This window comes from Gorilla gorilla, chromosome X, assembly GCF_029281585.2.
Source record: "Gorilla gorilla gorilla isolate KB3781 chromosome X, NHGRI_mGorGor1-v2.1_pri, whole genome shotgun sequence".
Taxonomy (NCBI): Eukaryota; Metazoa; Chordata; class Mammalia; order Primates; family Hominidae; genus Gorilla; species Gorilla gorilla.
In genome coordinates, this window is record NC_073247.2 from 79,989,721 (window position 1) to 80,008,524 (window position 18,804).

The following is an 18,804-nucleotide window of genomic DNA, read 5'->3' on the forward strand; positions in this document are numbered from 1 at the left end:
GCAAGGGTGCCCAAAATTCACAGCCGACAAGTGGCAGTAGTTCCTGGCTTATTGAAACCCAATGGATACCCCTATGTCCCCACACACATTTCTCTTGTGTATAGAGATAGCCTTCAATAGTTGGCTGTCCTGGAAGTTTGCATGTCTGGGGAGCTTCTTTCATCCTTTTCTTAAGTTCTTCCATCTCTTCCCGGGTACTGGAGAAATGATTTCTTGTCTGTCAAGACATCATCATGAAAATCATTATTATCATCATCATTATCATGAAAAAGTATTTCTTGGTCAGAGACTCAGTACAAAGTTTTCCCTGCTTACAGCATGTGCAACCACAAAGCAAAAAAAGAAATGGTGAATGGCATAGTGAATGGAAAACAAGTTTATAGAGTCTAACGGTCCTAAAGACTGCATAGGAAACAAAAATATAACGAGCAATATACTCATAAAATAACAACTGGGAGGCTTTTTACTAATACAAATCACATAAGGCCCTAATAAATAAGCAATCTTAGAATTCTGAACATGACTGATACCCTGCTTTACAACAAGGGAGATGGCAGACAAGGTTCCCAAAGGTAGCATTCTCATAGCAACTTCCAAATTGTGTCTCAAAGTTACAGCCTAGTTGATACTGAATCAAATTCTGGCCAAGAACATAAAATATACGAGAGGGTGCTCTCTTGGGAGAAGGGCCAACAGTAGCTATGTTTTCATACTCACAAATACCAAAACCTAATGATGAGAATAAATCTATTTAAATCTACACAACTAAAACACAATGGTAAGACGTGTTGAAATGTGGGTATGAAAATCACTACAGATAAGTTTTTAGTACCCAGTCTTAAAATTATGACATGATGTTAGTGAGAAAGGTGATCTGTGCTGCCCATCTAGTTGGCTCATGTTTATCCTGTAAATAAGTCACCCATATGTACACATTCAAAGGCTTATTGTTACATTTGTACATATCAAGTAATATATAGAGGAAGATTCATGGGATTAACTCGGTTGTAGTAGGAAGATGTTGTAAATCAGGAAATTCTGGAGAATGTGAGAGCCCCTAGTTCCTTTCTGCAAGGAGAGTATATAGAAAGAAAAAATAATAACAACAACTGTAAATCCCAATCCTCCTAAACAACTAAGGGGGGCTTATTTTCACTATAACTTACCAGCATTTTTCATCTAAAACTACATCTATATATTTCATGCAATTTAACACCCATTCTAAAGTCACCAACTCAGTAATGCCTTCTCTGACTCTACCAGGTAGCCAAATGCTCTGAACTTTTTAAAAACCTTTGGCCTTGATTCTATTATAGCACTTATCATAATGGATTATAATTTATCTCTGTTTATTTGTCTCCTACAAGAAACTGTATGTTCCTTCAAGACAGAAAAACTTGCATGCATCTTCATGGCATGTCCAGTGCCTTTCACATGTCTGGCACAGAGCTTATGTTCATTTTTTCCATAAACATTTGTTTAATGTGGGTTGAATAAAGGAAGATGTAAAGGAATATATGTGAAAAGGATGGGAACACTATGCCTACATGCCCATCTGTAAGAACCAGCATGACAAAGAAGGTAGAGAAAACCTTTAAAAGTAATTTATGTGACTCTACTAATAAGTACTGAGAAAAGAAAGAGAAGATAAAATGAGTGTTTGTGGTAATAAAGTCCACAGTGAGAGTGTTTTGACTGAGCAGGGAAGTAGCTTAAGGCCTGGGCTCAAATAAGCCTATAGCTATGTCCTGATCTGAGAGAGATGCAGCAAATTAGCAATACTTAATAAATATTGCATAGATGAAGGTGTTGGTGTGTGGAAGGGTGGGTTTGAACAGCAGTCAGCCTCAAAAACAGGAAAGACGTGAAAGTGGAAGAGCAAGAACAGTCTGATATACTAAATATTTGTGATCCACACCAGTATATTCTAACAAATTGGCTAGGATGCAGTAACCTAGAATCCCAAGAATCAAGGTCGCTAGGGCTGAAATTCAATCGGAATGGAAAGACCGGTGAGAAAAATCCACATGCAAACTCACATTCTGTAAACTGAGTTGGAGCTGCTGTTTGTATGGGAGGAAATCCTGTGTGAGCTCCACAGTCAGGCTGTTAGAAATGAACAGACTATGAAGAAAGGCCAAGACCTAGGGAAAACATGTAAAAATAACTTTATCACCAGCATCTTCTAATAAACTAAATAAAAGAAACATGAACTCACCAAAAAACTCCATGGTGTGGCTGGGTGCGGTGGCTTATGCCTGTAATCCCTGCACTTTGGGAGGCCGAGGTGGGCAGATCATGAGGTCAGGAGTTTGAGACCAGCCTGACCAACATGGTGAAATCCCATCTCTACTAAAAATACAAAAATTAGCTGGCCGTGGTGGCGCATGCCTGTAATCCCAGCTACTTGGGAGGCTGAGGCAGGAGAACGGCTTGAACCTGGGAGGCGGAGGTTGCAGTGAGCCAAGATTGCATCACTGCACTCTAGCCTGGGTGACAGAGTGAGACTGTCTCAAAAAAACAAAAAACAAACAAACAAACAACAACAACAAAAAACTCCATGGTGTTTACCCAGTATAGCGCTAAATGCAGTCAAACACAAACCAGTCTACACATCACTGTTTTCATATCAGGTTAAACATTTACCCTTGACTCAGCTTCAGAAAAAAAGAACTATTAACAAATTTATTAACCCTGAGCTTGCTCAGATCTCATATAAAGACATTCATCATTTGAACAGTATGTAAATGAGCTGCATCTTTCCTCTACATATCCTCAGCAACCGCAAACAATAGGTGCTCAATAAATATTTCTTGAATGAATGAAAGTAAATAGATAAATGAATAAAGCAAGATTTTCTACCTAACTTTAATGAAGACTGTCATAATGCTAAAAGATCAAAAGAGTCTAAACCAACTTTAAAATTAGAAATGTTTCACAGGGTTGCAGAAAAAGACATATAAATGATACACAACATATATTGGTGTAAATTTTCAACCCCATTAAAAATCAAATACACGGGCTCGGTATGGTAGCTCATGCCTGTAATCCCGGCACTTTGGGAAGCCAAGGCAGGGGGATCACTTGGGCCCGGGAGTTGGAGACCAGCCTGGGCAACATGGTGAAACCTTATCTCTACAAAAACACACAAAATATTAGCCCGGTATGGTGGCATGCACCTGTAGTCCCAGCTACTCAGGAGGCTGAGGTGGGAGGATCACTTGAGCCCAGGAGACAGAGGTTGTAGTGACTCAAGATAGCACCACTGCACTCCAGTTTGGGTGACAGTGAGACCCTGTCTCAAACAAATATATGGAAATGGAAAAATCTACACAAAACGAAGTAAATGGAATGAAGAAACGTGAAATGGGAAAAAACTACACAAGACACAAGTAAAAGTAGTAGAATGAGAAGTCATTGACTGCAAGAGACATGAGTCCCTAGCACAGTATCTGGTATAGGAGAAAGACTTTCAGAAGCTTCTGAAAGCGCAAGAAGAAGGAAGGGAGGGAAACAAAGTAACAGGAAGAGTTGTAGAGAAATTCCGGAAGGGGGAAGGAAAGAGAAAGGAAAAAAAGGAAAGAGAAAGAAAATAGCCATAGAAAAAGAGAGAAAAGGGTTGGGGGGAAAGAGAGAAAAAAAGTATACTAAAGAACAAGAAAAACATAAGTTAGACTATGTTCTAGACATTTCCACTGATTATCCTTCACGTTCTTTGGGATTCTGTTTTTATGATCAAAGTTTGTACATTTACCAGGCATTTGATAAATATTTTTAGACCATTCATCAACAGAGAAAACTTACAGGCTCCACAATATTGAACTTCTTGGACTCCTGAACTTCCTGGATTTGATAAACATAATCAAGAGAGGACTCGAAAAAATTGTGCCTCTCCTTGTCCACCTGTAGGTCTGCCTGTAGAAGAAGGAAAACAAACATTACATATTGGGATATTCATTCATGAAAGTCAGTACTTAAGGATTGAACAGAATGCTAGAGCTAGATGAGCATTTAGCCACCAACTAGTGATGTTACCTTTTATTTTAGAGATAGAGAACCTAAAGCCAAGAGATAAAAAAGTGACTGATACAGGATTCCAGTTTCTGGTCCAACACGTAAAAAGCTTGAAGTCATTACATCCACCCTGACAAAAAGAAAAAAGCTGAACAAGTGTAAAATCCACAAATTTTCTTATATCCAACAGAGAACTGAAGTCAGAGGAAAATCTGCTCCCTCAAACACTACAGAGACATGAATACAGAGAATAAGAAATTAACAAGGGCCAAAGCCCAAGAACAGAAGCATGCTACTATGGCCAATACTGAGAGGATTACAACAGAAAGAACTGCAAGTCTCAAGTCTTATTTAACAAGAAATGAGAAAATCTGAGCACATAAACAATGATGCCAGAGAAAATTTTAGAGTCAGACAATGACAGCTACAGCAAACTAAGCACAGCCTAGCTCCTAGCCAGTTCAACACAAAACCTCACATTAAAGACCTGTTTCACTCAGTTCCTTTCATCTGAACATCACCGCTAGCTTTCAACAATGAACTACAAGGCATATTAAAAGGCAATAAACACAGTCTGAAGAGAAAAAAGGAGCATCAGAATCAAATGTAGGTAAGGCAGACATTGTAGAAATATAAGACTGTAGGCCAAGTGCGGTAGCTCACACCTGTAATCCTAGCACTTTGGGAGGCCGAGGTGGGTAGATCACCTGAGGTCAGGAGTTCAAGATCAGCTTGGCCAACATGGAGAAACCCTATCTCTACTAAAAATACAAAAACTAGCCAAGTGTGGTGCTGTACTCCTGTAGTCCCAGCTACTCCGGAAGCTGAGGCACGAGGCTCACTTGAACCTGGGAGGTGAAGATTGCAGTGAGCCAAGATCGTGCCACTGCACTCCAGCCTGGGTGACAGAGCGAGACTCCATCTCAGAAACAAACAAAAAAGAAACATAAAACTAAATTTAAAATAATTATAATTAATATGATAAGGGCTGTAATATAAAAAGCAGACAGCACCTAAGAACAGATGGGTAATAGTAGCAGGCAGATGAAAACTGCAAGAGAGTATACAGAGAAAACACTAGAAATCAAAACACTGTAGCAGAAATGAAGACTACTTTTAAAGGGTTCACCAGTAGATTGAACAAGAGTGAGGAAAGAACCAGTAAGCTTAAATACATGTCAACAAAAATGTGGGAAACTGAAATGCAAAGAGAAAAAAAGAATGACAAACATGGAGTAGAATATTCAGGAACTGGTGAACAATTACAAAAGATGTTAATATACGTAATTTCAGAGTACCAATAGGAGAAGAAAAAGAGACAGAAACAGAAGAAATACTTCAAGCAATAATGACTGAGAATTTTCCAAAATAAAAGACAGATATCAAACCCACATCCAGAAAGCTCAGGATAAATACCAATAAATACAATAATATAATAAATACTAATAAATACCAATCAGGATAAATACCAAACAATCCCCATGTAGGTATATGATATTCAAAGCTGCAGAAAATAAAATACAAGAGAAAATCTTGAAAGAAGCTAGAGAGAAAAACAAACAACTTACTATACAGCAGGGCAAGGATAAAGAGTTATATCAGACTTCTCTTAAGAAACCATGCAGAAAGAAGAGAGTGCCATAAAATATTTGAAGGTGTTGAAAGAAAAAAAGTTAACTACTTAACAATGTGTAAACTGTGAAATTATCCTTCAAAAGTGATGGTAAAATAAAGACTTCCTCAAACAAACAAAAATTAAAGCACTTTGTCACCACTAAACTTGTCTTGCAAGAAAGGTTAAAAGATCTCCAGTAGAAGAAAAATGATATGTCAGAAATATAGACCTAAAAAGAAAGAAAAAAAGAGCACTAGAAAAGAAATAAATGAAGATTAAATATTTTATTTTTCAAATTCTTAATGGACCTAACAGATAAGAATTTGTCTATAATAATAATTGTAATGATACATTTGGTGATTGTATCTTACAAATAAGTAAAAAGAATGATAGTACCATTATAAGGGACTAAATGGAGAAATTGGAAATAGTCTGTTGATCCTGTACAACCCATAACTACGTTACTGGAATTTGAAAAGTGGACATAAACTAACCACAAATGCATATTGCAAGCTCTAAGGCAACCATTAAAAAGTGAAAAAGAAGAAGTATAATTTACATGGTAAGAGAAGACAGAAAATAAGATCATATAAAATATTCTCTTAAAAAAGAGAAGTCAAAAGAAGACTGAAAGACAAAAATAAAAACAAAAACAATAAGTAGAAGATGGTAAACAATATAGTAGATACTATTACACCATTATCTATGACCATTTTAAACGTCAGTGATCTAAAAAAATTAAAAGATAGACTGTCATAGTGCACAAAAATTAAGAGCCAACCTATGTTATCTAAAAGATATCATTTTAAATAAGATACACAAAAATGTTAGACCTGAAACCATAAAACTTCTAGAATAAAACACAGAAAAATGCTTCTAGGAATTGGCCTAATAAAAAAAAATTACTAAGACACCTAAAGCAAACTCAACAGAAACAAAAATAAATAAATGAGACTTAATTAAACTAAAATCTTTCTGCACAACAAGAGAAATAATCAACAGAGTAAATAGGCAATTTACAGAATGGGAGAAAATATTCACAAACTGTACAGCTGACAAAGGACTAGTGTCCAGAATCTACAAGGAACTCCAACAAATCAGCAAGAAAAAAAAAATCCCATTTAAAAGTGGGCAAACGACATGAACAGACATTTTTCAAAAGAAGATATTCAAATGGCCAATAACATGAAAAAATGCTCAACATCACTAATCATCAAGAAAATGGAAATTAAAACCACAATGAGATACCACCTTACTCCACTCAGAAAGGCCATTATTAAAAAGTCAAAAAACAAAAGATGCAGATGTGGTTAAAAGGGAATGCTTATTCACTTTGGGTAGGAATGTAAATTCATACAGTCTCTATGGAAAACAGTATAGAGATCTCTCAAATAACTAAAAGTAGAACTACTATTTGATCCAAGATCTCACTACTGAGTATCTACCTAAAGGAAAAGAAGTCATTACATCAGAAAAGACACCTGCACTCCTATGTTTATCTTCACACAATTCACAATTGCAAAGACAGGAAATCAATCTAAGTGCCCATCAACTGATTAGTGGATAAAGAAAATATAGTAGGTATATATGTGTGCACACACACACTCACACACAATGGAATACTACTCAGCCATGTAACAGAACAAAATAATGTCTTTTACAGAAACTGGAACTGGAGGCCATTATTCCAAGTGAACTAACTCAGGAATGGATAATCAAATACCTCACATTCCCATTTATTAGTGGAAGCTAAGCTCTGAGTATGCAGAGACATGCAGAGTGGTATAATGGACATTGGAGACTCAGAAAAAGGGTGGTGAGAGGGGGCTGAAAAATTACCCATTGTTCGGTATAATGTACACTATTCAGGCGACAGGTACACTAAAAGCCCAGACTTCACCACTATACAATTCATCCATGTAACCAAAAAACACTTATACCCGTAAACCTATTGAAATAACAATTAAAATGTAAAGAAAACAAAGACAGACTAAAAGTAAAGGTATAAAGAAAGATATATCATGCTAACATTAATCAAAAGAATGCTGGAGTAGCTATATTAATTTCATAAAAAGCATACTTCAGAACAAAGAAAACTACCAAGGAAAAATATTATGATATCAAATCATAATATAATAATAAAGATGGCAAGACTCTAAGAAGACATAACAATTCTTAATGTGAATGTGCCTAACAACACAGCATCAAAATACATGAGGTAAAAATTGAGAGAATTACAAGGAGAGACACACCTACTATTAGAGTTGGAGACTTCAATACTCCTCTAATAGTAATGGACAGATCCAGCTAGCAGAAAATCCGTATGGACATTGTTGACCTGAACAGCACCACTGATCAACTGAATCTAACTGACATCTTTGTAACACTTGATACAACAGCAGAATACACTTTCATCTCAAAGTCACACAGAAAAATCACCAAGATAGACCACATTCTGGGACATAAAATACACCTGAAGAAATCTAAAAGAATAGAAATCTTATGAAATATACAATTAGACCACAATTAAATTATACCAGAAATCAATTTTTAAAAGCTGAAAATGCCTCAAATAATTGGAGATTAAACAGTACATTTATAAATGAAACCTGAGTCAAAGACTCAAAGAAAAGTAAGGCTGGGCATCATGGCAAACACCTGTAATCTCAGCAATTTAGGAGGGCAAGGCGGGAAGATCACTTGAAACCTGGAGTTTGAAACTCGCCTGGGCAACATGGCAAGACCTCAATTCTACAAAAAATAAATAAAATAAAATAAGAAATGTTAAGACATTTTGAATTAAATAAAAATGAAAACAATTTAATATTTGTGGGCAACAAAAGCAGTGCTTAGAGAAATATTTATAGAATGAAATGCATATAATAGAATAGAAGAAAGATCTCTTATTAATAATCTAAGCTTCCTTCTTAGGAAACTAGAAATAGAAGAATAAATCACATCCAAAGTAAGCAGAAAATAAGAAAAAATAAACATTAAAGAAGATATCGACTGGAGGTTCCAAGATGGCTGAATAGGAACAGCTCCAGTCTACAGCTCCCAGTGTGAGCGACACAGAAGATGGGTGATTTCTGCATTTCTAACTGAGCTACTGAGTTCATCTCACTGGGGCTTGTTGGACAGTGGGTGCAGCCCACAGAGTGTCAGCCAAAGCAGGGCAGGGCATCGCCTCACCCTGGAAGTGCAAGGGGTTGCGGAATTCCCTTTCCTGGCCAAGGGAAGCTGTGACAGACAGTACCTGGAAAATCGGGACACTCCCACCCTAATACTGCGCTTTTCCAATGGTCTTAGCAAACGGCACACCAGGAGATTATATACCATGCCTGGCACAGAGGGTCCCAAGCCCACAGAGCCTCTCTTACTGCAAGCACAGCAGTCTGAGATCGAACTGCAAGGCAGCAGTGAGGCTGGGGGAGGGTCGTCCACCATTACTGAGGCTTGAGTAGGTAAACAAAGCAGCTGGGAAGCTCGAATTGGGTGGAGCCCACCACAGCTCAAGGAGACCTGCCTGCCTCTGTAGACTCCACCTCTGGGGGCAGGGCATAGCTGAACAAAAGGCAGCAGAAACCTCTGCAGACTTAAATGTCCCTGTCTCACAGCTCTCAAGAGAGTAGTGGTTCTCCCAGCACGGAGTTTGAGATCTGAGAACGGACAGACTGCCTCCTTAAGTGGGTCCCTGACCCCTGAGTAGCCTAACTGGGAGAAACCTCCCAGTAGGGGCCAACTGACAACTCATACAGCTGGGTGCCCCTCTGAGATGAAGCTTCCAGAGGAAGGATCAGGCAGCAACATTTGCCATTCTGCAATATTTGCTATTCTGCAGCCTCTGCTGGTGATACCCAGGTAAACAGGATCTGCAGTGGACCTCTAGCAAACTCCAACAGACCTGCAGCTGAGGGTCCTGACTGTTAGAAGGAAAACTAACAAACAGAAAGGACATCCACACCAAAACCCCATCTGTACGTCACCATCATCAAAGACCAAAGGTAGATAAAACCACAAAGATGGGGAGAAACCAGAGCAGAAAAGCTGAAAATTCTAAAAATCAGAGCACCTCTTCTCCTCCAAAGGAACGTAGCTCCTCACCAGCAATGGAAGAAAGCTGCACGGAGAATGACTTTGATGAGGTCAGAGAAGAAGGCTTCAGATGATCAGTAATAACAAACTGCTCCGAGCTAAAGGAGGATGCTCAAACCCAACGCAAAGAAGCTAAAAACCTTGAAAAAAGATTAGACGAATGGCTAACTGGAATAAACAGCATAGAGAAGACCTTAAATGACCTGATGGAGCTGAAAACCAACGCATGAGAACTACATGACGCATGCACAAGCTTCAGTAGCTGATTCGATCAAATGGAAGAAACGGTATCAGTGATGGAAGATAAAATGAATGAAATGAAGTGAGAAGAGAAGTTTAGAGGAAAAAGAATAAAAAGAAACGAGCAAAGCCTCCAAGAAATATGGGACTATGTGAAAAGACCAAATCTACACCTGATTGGTGTACCTGAAAGTGACGGGGAGAATGGAACCAAGTTGGAAAACACTCTGCAGGATATTATCCAGGAGAACTTCCCCAATCTAGCAAGGCAGGCCAACATTCAGATTCAGGAAATACAGAGAATGCCACAAAGATACTGCTTGAGAAGAGCAACTCCAAGACACATAATTGTCAGATTCACCAAAGTTGAAATGAAGGAAAAAATGTTAAGGGCAGCCAGAGAGAAAGGTCAGGTTACCCACAAAGGGAAGCCCATCAGACTGACAGCTGATTTCTCGGCAGAAACTCTACAAGCCAGAAGAGAGTAGGGGCCAATATTCAACTTTCTTAATGAAAAGAATTTTCAACCCAGAATTTCATAACTAGCCAAACTAAGCTTCATAAGTAAAGGAGAAATAAAATACTTTACAGACAAGCAAATGCTGAGAGATTCTGTCACTACCAGTCCTGCCTTACAAGAGCTCCTAAAGGAAGCACTAAACATGGAAAGGAACAACCAGTACCAGCCACTGCAAAAACATGCCAAATTGTAAAGACCATCAAGGCTAGGAAGAAACTGCATCAACTAACGAGCAAAATAACCAGCGAACATCATAATCACAGGATCAAATTCACACATAACAATATTAACCTTAAATGTAAATGGGCTAAATGCTCCAATTAAAAGACACAGACTGGAAAATTGGATAAAGAGTCAAGACCCATCATTGTGCTGTATTCAGGAGACCCATCAGTGTGCTGTATTCAGGAGACCCATCTCACGTGCAGAGACACACACAGGCTCAAAATAAAGGGATGGAGGAAGATCTACCAAGCAAATGGAAAACAAAAAAAGGCATGGGTTGCAATCCTAGGCTCTGATAAAACAGATTTTAAACCAACAAAGATCAAAAGAGATAAAGAAGGCCATTACATAATGGTAAAGGAATCAATTCAACAAGAAGAGCTAACTATCCTAAATATATATGCACCCAATACAGGAGCACCCAGATTCATAAAGCAAGTCCTTAAAGACTGAGAAAGAGACCAAGACTCCCACAAAATAATAATGGGAGACTTTGACACCCCACTGTCAACATTAAACAGATCAACGAGACAGAAAGTTAACAAGGAGATCCAGGAACTGAACTCAGCTCTGCACCAAGTGGACCTAATAGACATCTACAGAACTCTCCACCCCAAATCAACAGAATATACATTCTTCTCAGCACCACATCGCACTTCTTCCAAAATTGACCACATAGTGGGAAGTAAAGCAGTCCTCAGCACATTTAAAAGAACAGAAATTATAACAAACGGCCTCTCAGACCACAGTGCAATCAAACTAGAACTCAGGATTAAGAAACTCACTCAGAACTGCTCAACTACATGGAAACTGAACAACCTGCTCCTGAATGACTACTGGGTACATAACGAAATGAAGGCAAAAATAAAGATGTTCTTTGAGACCAACGAGAACAAGACACAACATACCAGAATCTCTGGGACACATTCAAAGCAGTGTGTAGAGGGAAATTTATAGCACTAAATGCCCACAAGAGAAAGCAGGAAAGATCTAAAATTGACACCCTAACATCACAATTAAAAGAACTAGAGAAGCAAGAGCAAACACATTCAAAAGCTAGCAGAAGGTAAGAAATAACTAAGATCAGAGCAGAACTGAAGGAGATAAGAGACACAAAAAAAAAAACCTTCAAAAAATCAATGAATCCAGGAGATGGTTTTTTGAAAAGATCAGCAGAATTGATAGACTGCTAGCAAGACTAATAAAGAAGAAAAGAGAGAAGAATCAAATAGATGCAATAAAAAATGATAAAGGGGATATCACCACCTTTCACACAGAAATATAAGCTACCATCAGAGAATACCATAAACACCTCTACACAAATAAACTATAAAATCTAGAAGAAATGATAAATTCCTGGACACATAAACCCTCCCAAGACTAAACCAGGAAGAAGTTGAATCCCTGAATAGACTAATAACAGGCTCTGAAATTGAGGCAATAATTAATAGCCAACCAACCAAAAAAAGTCCAGGACCAGATGGATTCACAGCCAAATTCTACCAGAGGTACAAGGAGGAGCTGGTACCATTCCTTCTGAAACTATTCCAATCCATATAAAAAGAGGGGATCCTCCCTAACCCATTTTATGAAGCCAGCATCATCCTGATACCAAAGCCTGGCAGAGACACGACAAAAAAAAAAAGAGAATTTTAGACCAATATCCCTGATGAACATCGATGTAAAAATCCTCAATAAAATACTGGCAAACTGAATCCAGCAGCACATCAAAAAGCTTATCCACCACGATCAAGTTGGCTTCATCCCTGGGCTGCAAGGCTCGTTCAACATATGCAAATCAATAAACGTAATCCATCATATAAACAGAACCAAAGACAAAAACCACATGATTATCTCAATAGATGCAGAAAAGGCCTATGACAAAATTCAACAGCCATTCATGCTAAAGACTCTAAACAAACTAGGTATTGATAGGATGTATCTCAAAATAATAAGAGCTATTTATGGCAAACCCACAGCCAATATCTTACTGAATGGGCAAAAACTGGAAGCATTCCCTTTGAAAACTGGCACAAGACAGGGATGCCCTCTCTCACCACTCCTATTCAACATAGTGTTGGAAGTTCTGGCCAGGGCAATCAAGCAGGAGAAAGAAAGAAAGGGTATTCAATTAGGAAAAGAGGAAGTCAAATTGTCCCTGTTTGCAGATGACATGATTGTATATTTAGAAAACCCCATCATCTCAGCCCCAAATCTCCTTAAACTGATAAGCAACTTCAGCAAAGTCTCAGGATACAAAATCAATGTGCAAAAGTCACAAGCATTCCTATACACCAATAACAGACAAACAGAGAGCCAAATCATGAGAGAACTCCCATTCACAATTGCTTCAAAGATAAGAAAATACCTAGCAATCAAACTTACAAGGGATGTGAAGGACCTCTTCAAGGAGAACTACAAACCACTGCTCAACAAAATAAAAGAGGACACAAACAAATGGAAGTACATTCCATGCGCATGGATAGGAAGAATCAATATCATGAAAATGGCCATACTGCTCAAGATAATTTATAGATTCAGTGCCATCCCCATCAAGCTACCAATGACTTTCTTCACAGAATTGGAAAAAACTACTTTAAAGTTCATATGGAACCAAAAAAGAGCCCACATTGCCAAGACAATCCTAAGCCAAAAGAACAAAGCTGGAGGCATCATGCTACCTGACTTCAAACTATACTACAAGGCTACAGTAACCAAAACAGCATGGTACTGGTACCAAAACAGAGAGATAGACCAATGGAACAGAAAAGATCCCTCAGAAATAATACCACACATCTACAACCATCTGATCTTTGACAAACCTGACAAAAACAAGCAATGGGGAAAGGATTCCCTATTTAATAAATGGTGCTGGGAAAACTGGCTAGCCATATGTAGAAAGCTGAAACTGGAACCCTCCCTTACACCTTATACAAAAATTAATTCAAGATGGATTAAAGACTTAAATGTTAGACCTAAAACCAGAAAAACCCTAGAAGAAAACCTAGGCAATACCATTCAGGACATAGGCATGGGCAAGGACTTCATGTCTAAAACACCAAAAGCAATGGCAACGAAAGCCAAAATTGACAAATGGGATCTAATTAAACTAAAGAGCTTCTGCACAGCAAAAGAAACTACTGTCAGAGTGCACAGGCAACCTACAGAATGAGAGAAAATTTTTACAGTCTACCCATCTGACAAAGGGCTAATATCCAGAATCTACAAAGAACTGAAACAAATTTACAAGAAAAAATCAAACAACCCCATCAAAAAGTGGGCGAAGAATATGAACAGACGCTTCTCAAAAGAAGACATTTATGCAATCAACAGACACAGGAAAAAATGCTCATCATCACTGGTCGTCAGAGAAATGCAAATCAAAACCACAATGAGATACCATCTCACACTAGTTAGAATGGCAATCATTACAAAGTCAGGAAACAACAGGTGCTGGAGAGGATGTGGAGAAATAGGAACACTTTTACACTGTTGGTGGGAGTGTAAACTAGTTCAACCATTGTGGAAGGCAGTGTGGCGATTCCTCAAGGATCTAGAACTAGAAATACCATTTGACCCAGCCATCCCATTACTGGGTATATATCCAAAGGATTATAAATCATGCTGCTATAAAGACACATGCCCACATATGCTTATTGTGGCACTATTCACAATAGCAGAGACTTGGAACCAACCCAAATATACATCAATGATAGACTGGATTAAGAAAATGTGGCACACATACACCATGGAATACTATGCAGCCATAAAAAATGATGAGTTCATGTCCTTTGTAGGGACATGGATGAAGCTGGAAACCATCATTCTGAGCAAACTATCGCAAGGACAGAAAACCAAATACCACATGTTCTCACTCATAGGTGGGAATTGAACAATGAGAATACTTGGATACAGGGTGGGGAACATCACACACTGGAGCCTGACGTGGGGTGGGGGGAGGGGGGTGGGATAGCATTAGGAGATAGACCTAATGTAAATGATGAGTTAATGGGTGCAGCACACCAACATGGCACATGTCTACATAAGTAACAAACCTGCACATTGTGCACATGTACCTTATAACTTAAAGTATAATAAAAAAAAGATGAAGATATCAACAAAATTAACAACAGGAAATCAACAAAACCAAAAAGCTGGTTCTTTGAAAAAAATCAATAAAATTGTTAATATTTTAGCCACATTAAATAAGTAAGAGAGTAAATACACAAATAAGTGGCATCAGAAATAAAAGAAGGAAAAAAATGAGATCCCATCATTTGCAACAACATGGATGGAACTGAAAGTTATTTTGTTAAGTCAAATAAGCCAGGCACAAAGAGACAAGATATTTAAGAGAAGAACTACAAAACACTGATGAAAAAAATCAAAGGTCAAAATAAATGGAAAGATATTCCATGTACATATTAGGTTGGTGCAAAAGTAACTGTGATTTCTGCCATTACTTTTAATGGTACAATGAAGAATAGTGACAAGGATGTGGAGCAACCGGAGCTATCATTCATTGTTCATGGAAATAAAAACTGCTACAGTCAATTTGGAAGACAGTTTGGCAGTTTCTTACAACACTAGATAAAATCTTACCATATGATAGCAGTTGTATTATTTGGTATTTACTCAAACAACATCAAAATGTATATCCCTAAAAGCCTGCACACAATTTTTTATCGCAGCTTTAATAACTGCCAAAATTCAGAAGAAACCAAGAAGTCCTTCAATAGGCAAATGGATAAACCAACCGTGGTACAACCAGACAATGGCATATTATTCAGCCCTAAAAAGAAGTGAGTTATCAAGTCAAGAAAAGATATGGAGAAACCCTAAATGCATCTTGCTAACTACAAGAAGCCAATCAAAAAGGGTTACAAACCATATGATACCAACTATATGACATTTTGGAAAAGGCAAAAGTATGGAGTCCATAAAAAGATCAGTGGTGTCAGAGGTAGAGGTAGAAGGAGGGAGGGATAAAGTCCAGGGATGTTTAAGGCAGCGAAACTGTCCTGTACAATATGGTAATGCTGGATATATGTTATCATATGTTTTTCAAAACCCATAGAATGTTTAATACATTGGCTCCTCAATTCTAACAAATGTATCACACAAATGCAAGATGATCCTAAAAGGGGAAATGAGAAACTGTGTGAGGGAGTAAGGGCATATGAGAACTCTGTACTTACTATTTAATTTTCTGTAAACCTAAAACTTCTCTAAAGACGAAATCTAAATTTTTTGAAAGTGACTAACTCAAGATTGCCCTGCTCATTTTTTTATTGAATAAGTAATAAAAGGACATCTAGATATAGCACCAAACACCTAGAACACTCTAGAAGGTGTCCTAGCAAAAGTCTCCAATAGTTTGGATTGTGTCCAGGGTCCAGAAGACCACCCCAATTTTAATAATTCTTTAATAAATCTTTTTTGAGCAGGACTCAAAGTACTCAACATAGTAGTACTCACAGCTAAGATTTATTTCAGTGAAAGCGTACACAGCCGAATGAGCAAAGAGAAAAGGTGCCTGGGGCAAAATGCAGAGGAAGCTAGGTACAAGCTTCCAAAAGATCTCTCATTGTGGTGTCACCCAAGACACATTTAATTCTTCCTTCAACAAGTTGTAACAACACAGAGAAAATGTTATCAGTCAGGGAAGTTCATAAGAGAATGAGTAGCTTAGGGTTTTACTGGGGGGCTAGTTACACAGGCACACTCTGCCCAGCACAACCAAAATTCAAGACTACCAGAAGAAAAAGGTGTTTGACATAAGCTACATTATTTGCAGAGCCAGGCTTGGCACAGTCAGCCATTCTTACCCATTAAGGGAAACTTCTAAATCAATGTTGGGAGCTGTTTAACAGTGAAGTTCCCAGATGCCATTCCAAGGGCTAATTTTGTAAACAGGTCTTTCTAAGAATAGCAGTCTCAGGCCTGTTGACTGTTTTCTGCATAGAAACCGCGACACAGAATAGGTAAAATGGAAAAAAACAAAAGTGGGCAAAAGGAAAATGATAGAAGATCCCAGACTCAATTCTAGTTTATGGAAGGAAAGTAGTCCTTCTCCTTTGCAATACTAACTCCATCCACCACTAAGGCTTTTTTTTTTTTTTTGAGACAGAGTTTCGTTCTTGTCACCCAGGCTGGAGTGCAATGGCGTGATCTCAGCTCACTGCAACCTCCGCCTCCCGGGTTCAAGCGATTCTTCTTCCTCAGTCTCCTAAGTAACTGAGATTACAGACATGTGCCACTATGCCCAGTTAATTTTGTATTTTTAGTAGAGCTGGGGTTTTGCCATGTTGGCCAGGCTGGTTGCAAACTCTTGACCTCAAGAGATCCACCTGCCTTGGCCGCCCAAAATACTGGGATTACAGGCATGAGCCACTGCACCCGGCCACACTGAGGCTCTTGACCTATTAGCTTCAAGCACCTCAGATGATGTGATGGATATCTATGAAACCAGTTATCAGGAGATGAGCTCCAGCTCTGCCACAATCTGTGTGACCATGGACAAGATGACAGCTCCTGCCTATGATATTATTCCATCAGATATCTCTTTTCATACTTGAATCTTTAAAATCTCCATTATTACTGAATCTTTCATTGAACATATAGACACCTTCTTCCATTAGGAAAATTCTCAATCAGTTTATTCCTTCTTTTCCTTCCCTAGTGCCTCTCTTACGGCTCTGTCACTTTCCCCTAGATCGTTTCCTAGATCAATAGTTTCCTAAACTGTTTATCCTGCTTCTAGTCTCTCCCTGATCTAATTCACCCTACAACCTATGCCAGTTTGAGATTCCTAAAATAGAATTCTACTTATGTTCCTTCCATCCTTGGGCCATTGGTCTCTGTTTGAAAGGTCCATTTCTCCATTTTCACCTGTCAAACACTTTACCTATATTTTAATGACCACGTCAAATTGGAAGGGCAACATTCTTCCACAAAGGAAATTCCCCACATCCAAACATAAGTCTTCTATTCTCATTTCCCACTCCCAACAAAAGCACCATATACACATTAAAGTATGTAAAAAAAATCTATTTGTATAAGAGTAATGTGTTTTCTTATTTAGTAGCCCAACAGTAAGCTGCAGAAGGGCAGGAATCATGTCTCATTGTTTCTGTAGCCATGTTGCATCCAGTACAGTTCATGGCATGTGGTAGGGTCTCACCGAATGGTAGCTTATTTGAACTGAAGGCACTGCAAGTCCCAGGTAAGCAGTAGTCCCAAAACAGAACACTCCCCTAACCCCTCACCAAAAAAAAAAAAAAAAAAAAAGGTTGTGGAATATCTCAGGGAAAAAAGTAGAAGATCTGTTCCTGATTTCTACCAACTACAACACTAGTTTAACTTTATCCTCGCATGGATTTTGGACTTGCAATTGAAAGGGACTCTCGACTCCTCTTCTTACAGATAATGGAATGAGGCAAAGAAAGAAGTATCCTATCCAAGGTCACACCCTGAGTTAGTGGAAGAGCTGGCTTAGTATTCAGGGCTTCTGAGTCTCAGGCCACAGTTTTGACTACAAGTGCTACTATCACATGAGGTACCCTGCTGAGACAGGGTAGGGGAAAAGCCTTGCAGTACAAAATTCACACTGTTTCTAAGGCATAGCTAGCAATGGAAGGCAGGGGCAGGCTTTGTGAACATACCTCTTGTAACTGAGATTCTTTCTTTTTTGAAGACAGGTGTAAGTGCCGATCCAGTAGAGAATAAAACCTCTCACCATCCTTTTCAAATTTCTTTTTCCGCTCCTAAAGGTGGGAAAGAAGGGCAAAGATTAAATGTCTGTAGTTGTAACTCTGTCTGCTTAGAAAGGAGAATGAAGGAGATAGTGTCAGGTTTCAGGTGGTCAATCCCTCTAGCTCCTGGAAGGAAAAAAAAAAGCAACAGAGAATTAACTTTGTATTGGTCTCAGCAGTTTCAGCTTCCTGAAATATAACCCCAAACCATTCTGCCTGCAGAAATGGCAGTCCCTATTTTTACAGCTGAAAGCTATGGAAGCTGCTCCTCAGAGAATGATACCTTAAAAGGGCCTGTGCAGTAGATATATTTTCTTCCCTCCAATATTTTTCACATACAT

At 38.5% G+C, this 18,804-nt stretch overlaps 1 protein-coding gene across 4 annotated transcripts in view; it reads right to left on the reverse strand.

Moving 5' to 3' along the window:
• Positions 1 to 18,804, reverse strand: part of OPHN1 (oligophrenin 1) — a 389,158-nt gene that overhangs the window by 173,060 nt on the left and 197,294 nt on the right. For all 4 annotated transcript variants that reach the window (XM_063703080.1, XM_063703079.1, XM_063703078.1 and 1 more), the window contains exons 6-9: positions 18,374 to 18,475; positions 3,805 to 3,915; positions 2,040 to 2,144; positions 88 to 217 (exon numbers count right to left, since the gene is read on the reverse strand). In XM_063703080.1, the coding sequence (XP_063559150.1) occupies positions 88 to 217; positions 2,040 to 2,144; positions 3,805 to 3,915; positions 18,374 to 18,475 (448 nt within the window). The remainder of the gene's footprint in view (positions 1 to 87; positions 218 to 2,039; positions 2,145 to 3,804; positions 3,916 to 18,373; positions 18,476 to 18,804) is intronic.